Below are 4,714 nucleotides of genomic sequence, written 5' to 3'. Positions count from 1 at the left end.
ACCAGAAAAAAAGACTATTATTTTAATAAGGCAAGCATATTTCTAAAAGAAGTCTTTATTTTTCTTTGTCCATTAAATTTATCAGCTTCCTCCCCCTCTTCCTTCTCCCTCCCTTCCTCCCTCCCTCTCTCCCACTACCCGCCCCCACACCTCTTTCTTTCTTTCCTTTTTAAGGACAGTCTCTCTTTGTGGCCCCAGCTCTCCTAGAACTCACTCTGTAGCCCAGGCTGTCTTTGAGCTCACAGAGATCTGCCTCTTCTGCTTCCCAAGTTAAAGACATGTGTGACCAGGCTCAGCAACAGTTTCCTCGTAAAACAGAGAGCAATGACAGACCCAGAAATGGATGTAGGCTTCTCTTCTCCAATCTCCATGAAAAGAAATGCCCTCAGGTACCTGGAAATGACAAGTTTGTAAGTCTGAGACATCTTAGTCCTATAGAGTTATTATAGGGAAAAAAAGTAATCTTTTAAAACATCTTGTCTTTGTAAAAACCTAAAATAACTTGTAAACTACAAATTGGATGTAATTCTGTCAGTGTTTCACGGTACAGGCTCAGGAGGTACATCTCTCCACTAATATCCTCATAGCCTGAGGGTTCTTCCAGAGTTCTTGGGACCTCAGCTTAAGTCAACCCAGGATCTGTGGCTTCAATGCCTAAAGGAATTTCAGAATTAGGCAGTATAGTAAAATGGAACAGGAAAGATAGTTTTAACAGTCTTAAGACAGTAGTCACAGATGAGATTCTGGTGCAGTATGAGGTCATTATCTTATCACTGGGCGGCTGTGGAGGAAACCTGCTATGATTATTATGGAAGATAATGTCTAAGCACACGGGGCACAGGAGAGTCAGTTCTTTACTGTAACTATCTTGTTTGAAATTCTCACACACTGTCTGGAGAAGAAGGAGCAGGAGACCCTACACAATGCAAGATGCATTCAGTTCTTATGCCTGGGCCATTGTTACTTTTTTTCTTTTCTTTTTTTTTTTTTGGGGGGGGGTTCGAGACAGGGTTTCTCTGTGTAGCCTGGCTGTCCTGGAACTCACTCTGTAGACCAGGCTGGCCTCGAACTCTCAGAAATCCGCCTGCCTCTGCCTCCCAAGTGCTGGGATTAAAGGCGCGCGCCACCACCGCCCGGCCATTGTTACTTTTTAAAATTTATTTATTTAACTCTATGTTGGTAGCCTATACAGCAAGTGTTAATTGTCATGGAATTCTTGCCTCTCCTTTTCATCTCTCGTCTTTAAAAATCTCCTGTCTCACTTTTATAGTATTTGTCTCTTGTGGGCATGGGGGAATATAAGGCAGTTTGCATCCTAAAATGACTCCCTGTCAGCCTCTGACAGTTTGAAATTTAAATATTAATAATCAATATCATCTGGGGGAGGGTTGTTTTGTTTGAAGCAGGGTCTCGCTGCACAGCTCTGGCTGTCCTGGAGCTCACTATATAGACCATGCTGGCCTCAAAGTGACAAGGAATATACCTACCTTTACAGGGCTGGGGCTGAAGGCATGAACCACGATGCCCCACCACTGTTGGGCTTTTCTGAATCTATTTGAAGGGTTTGGTCTGTGTTTAGAAAAAAAAATAACTAAGGAAATGAGATTCATTATAGATTTTTAAAATGTTCTTCTATAATGACACCAGTGTTGAGCCAGGCGGTGATGGTACACGCCTTTAATCCCAGCACTTGGGAGGCAGAGGCAGGTGGATTTCTGGGTTTGAGGCCAGCCTGGTCTACAGAGTGAGTTCCAGGACAGCCAGGACTATACAGAGAAACTCTGTCTCAAAAAACCAAAAAAAAAAAAAAAAAAAAGACACCAGTGTAAAACAAGTCCCTACATCCTGTGTCTGAGACAGCAAGCCCTCCTTAAAGATAAAGAACTTACTTAAAGTTCTGATCTTAGTAACAATGTACAAGTGACTTTTAAAAAATGAGATTTAATGTTTTGTTTAAAATTGTTTATATTTCAGACTTTTGGCTTAGGAAATTGTCTTAAGGGCAAGATTCATTTTAAGTAGCAGCTTGCGTTGCAGTCTTTCAAATGACAATTTTGTATGCAACTGTTTGAAAGTTATTTTAGTGCTTTCAAATAGTCTATGACATGTATAGTGGTATCTCTCAACTTTATATGTTCTACAAATTGCAGAGTTAACAGCATGTGAGTTTAATACATTCAAAACAGTCACTCCGTGCTGTTGCTGAGTGTGAAGTTGTGTCAGCATCCAGATGTGACCAAAGGAGAGTAATGCCAGAGATGGCCATAGCCAGCTGCAAAACTGGGCATAGCAGGCCAGAGCACAGTCCTCCTCCTCCTCAGCCATAGGCCAGGTTAACACAGGTGAGCACAGAATAACCCTGCTGAGCATGGAATAATGCAAGGCAGCCCTTGGCAGCATCCCTGAAAAGAGAATGAAGGGCAACTCATAGAAATTGTGCATTATACTGGTGTAACAAGAAAGGTTTTCTCACCCACATAGCTGCATCTAATTTTGCTCTTTTAAAAGAATGGCTGATGGAAATGTTGCAATCTTTCCACGATGTATCTGACCTTGTTAACATTGCTCTTTAATTTCCTTAGCTACTGACTCTGAAAAGCTGCTTAGAAGTGGACAGCGTTGGCCTTCCTACCCCTGTAAAAGGTCTCATTACACGATTCCGACCACAGTGTCTTACACTTGCTGATGAGAACAGAGGTTAGAAATGAGTCAGGGGGCGCACGCGACTCCGGTCTTTTCCCCCTAGCACGGCCGACTCAGCAGGTCTGCGTGGAGCCGCGGTTGCGGGTCTCTGTTCCGCAGGATGGGGTTCGTGAAAGTTGTCAAGAATAAGGCCTACTTTAAAAGATACCAAGTGAGATTTAGAAGGCGACGAGAGGGTAAAACTGACTACTATGCACGGAAACGACTGGTGATCCAGGACAAGAATAAGTACAACACACCCAAATACAGGATGATAGTCCGTGTGACTAACAGAGATATCATCTGCCAGATTGCATATGCCCGTATAGAAGGGGATATGATCGTCTGCGCAGCATATGCACATGAACTTCCAAAATACGGTGTGAAAGTTGGCCTGACAAATTATGCTGCAGCCTATTGCACTGGCCTGCTGTTGGCTCGCAGGCTTCTGAATAGGTTTGGCATGGACAAGATCTATGAAGGCCAGGTGGAGGTGAATGGAAATGAATACAATGTGGAAAGCATTGACGGCCAGCCTGGTGCCTTCACTTGCTATTTGGACGCAGGTCTTGCCCGAACTACAACTGGCAATAAAGTTTTCGGGGCCCTGAAGGGAGCTGTGGATGGAGGCTTGTCTATCCCTCATAGTACCAAACGATTCCCTGGTTATGACTCTGAAAGCAAGGAGTTCCATGCAGAGGTACATCGGAAACACATCATGGGTCAGAATGTGGCAGACTACATGCGCTACCTAATGGAGGAAGATGAAGATGCATACAAGAAACAGTTCTCGCAGTACATCAAGAACAACGTAACTCCAGACATGATGGAGGAGATGTATAAGAAAGCTCATGCTGCTATCCGAGAGAATCCAGTCTATGAGAAGAAGCCCAAGAGAGAAGTAAAGAAGAAGAGGTGGAATCGTCCTAAAATGTCTCTTGCCCAGAAGAAAGACCGGGTTGCTCAAAAGAAGGCAAGCTTCCTCAGAGCTCAGGAACGGGCTGCTGAAAGCTAAATCAATTTTCTATGAAGATTTTTTTCATAAAGACAATAAACAGATTGATCAAGCAAAAAAAAAAAAAAAAAAAAAAGAAATGAGTCAGGGAGGGCAGGGGCCCCAAAGTAACAGTCCTGTGAGGCAGGAAGGCCAGAGAGAGTTCTAATTGCTGTTTCTTTGTTATCTTTTAAATCAGTTCCTCTCCTCAGGGCTACTCTAGACTTTGGACTGAGGAGAGGCCTCAGTCACCAGATGGCTTCCCCAACTGGACTGAGCAGCTCATCTCCTCCCCTCCCCCACACCTAAGCCTAGTCTCTGCCAGCGTCCTTCAAATCCCAGCCTAGTAACTCCAAGGCACCTTATTTTCTGGGGAGTCATCATGCTACAAAGGAGTTCTGTGAAAGCCCCACCTGGACCCTATCTGTCTTCCTCTTAAGCTTCCACCTAGGAATCTAAGATAAACTCCTTCCTGAAACTCACCCTCTATGGGCTATGAATGAATCTTATTCTTCTGGTTCAGGAGCCGAGGACCAAAAAGTCACTGCTCTAGGCTGCTTCGGGTGGCCATTGGGTTTCCAAGGCCAAGTTCCCCAAGGGCCAAATATCACTGCTACTTAAAACCTCGTGTGTGTGTGTGTGTGTGTGTGTGTGTGTGTGTGTGTTCTAACAAAATAAGTAATTTTTTGTTGTATATGTGAGATACACTTTTGTTCACCCATTTGTAATAATGATGCTGTTCTTGTCATTTAGTTCTGAATTCTCTTCAAGGGTTGACTGAGTGATACTGAACCAATGCAATGAAATGCAAAGTGTGGGCTTGGCTGTGCTTATCTGCATAAGATTGGGCCTTTTGACACCCTGTCCAGGAGAAGGGCAGAACTCCAGTTTCTGAGCACTTATAGGTAGTTAACTAAGCAGGGAGGAGTGGCTTCTGAGGCCCCTTCCCTCCCCAGAAGCTCTAGGAAGTTAATGGTTGCTGGGTTAGGGGAAAGCATTTTCTTTAGTGCTATGGTCACTAGTAAGGTGCCTATGTTA

At 44.0% G+C, this 4,714-nt stretch overlaps 1 protein-coding gene across 1 annotated transcript; it reads left to right on the top strand.

Moving 5' to 3' along the window:
- The first annotated feature begins 2,754 nt into the window (after positions 1-2,754).
- On the top strand, positions 2,755-3,712 carry LOC114633158 (60S ribosomal protein L5). Its single transcript, XM_028781772.1, has one exon. The coding sequence runs from the start codon at positions 2,804-2,806 to the stop codon at positions 3,695-3,697; it is 894 nt and encodes a 297-aa protein (XP_028637605.1). The 5' UTR covers positions 2,755-2,803; the 3' UTR covers positions 3,698-3,712.
- The last annotated feature ends 1,002 nt before the right edge of the window (positions 3,713-4,714 follow it).

The sequence above is a fragment of the Grammomys surdaster genome, unplaced genomic scaffold (genome assembly GCF_004785775.1).
Source record: "Grammomys surdaster isolate TR1022 unplaced genomic scaffold, NIH_TR_1.0 543, whole genome shotgun sequence".
Classification (NCBI taxonomy): Eukaryota; Metazoa; Chordata; class Mammalia; order Rodentia; family Muridae; genus Grammomys; species Grammomys surdaster.
Note: the sequence above shows the minus strand (reverse complement) of the source record. Positions and strands in the feature narration are given on the sequence as shown.

Coding starts and splice junctions, on each gene's coding strand:
- LOC114633158 (XM_028781772.1), top strand. CDS start 2,804: ATGGGGTTCGTGAAAGTTGTCAAGAATAAGGCCTACTTTAAAAGATAC.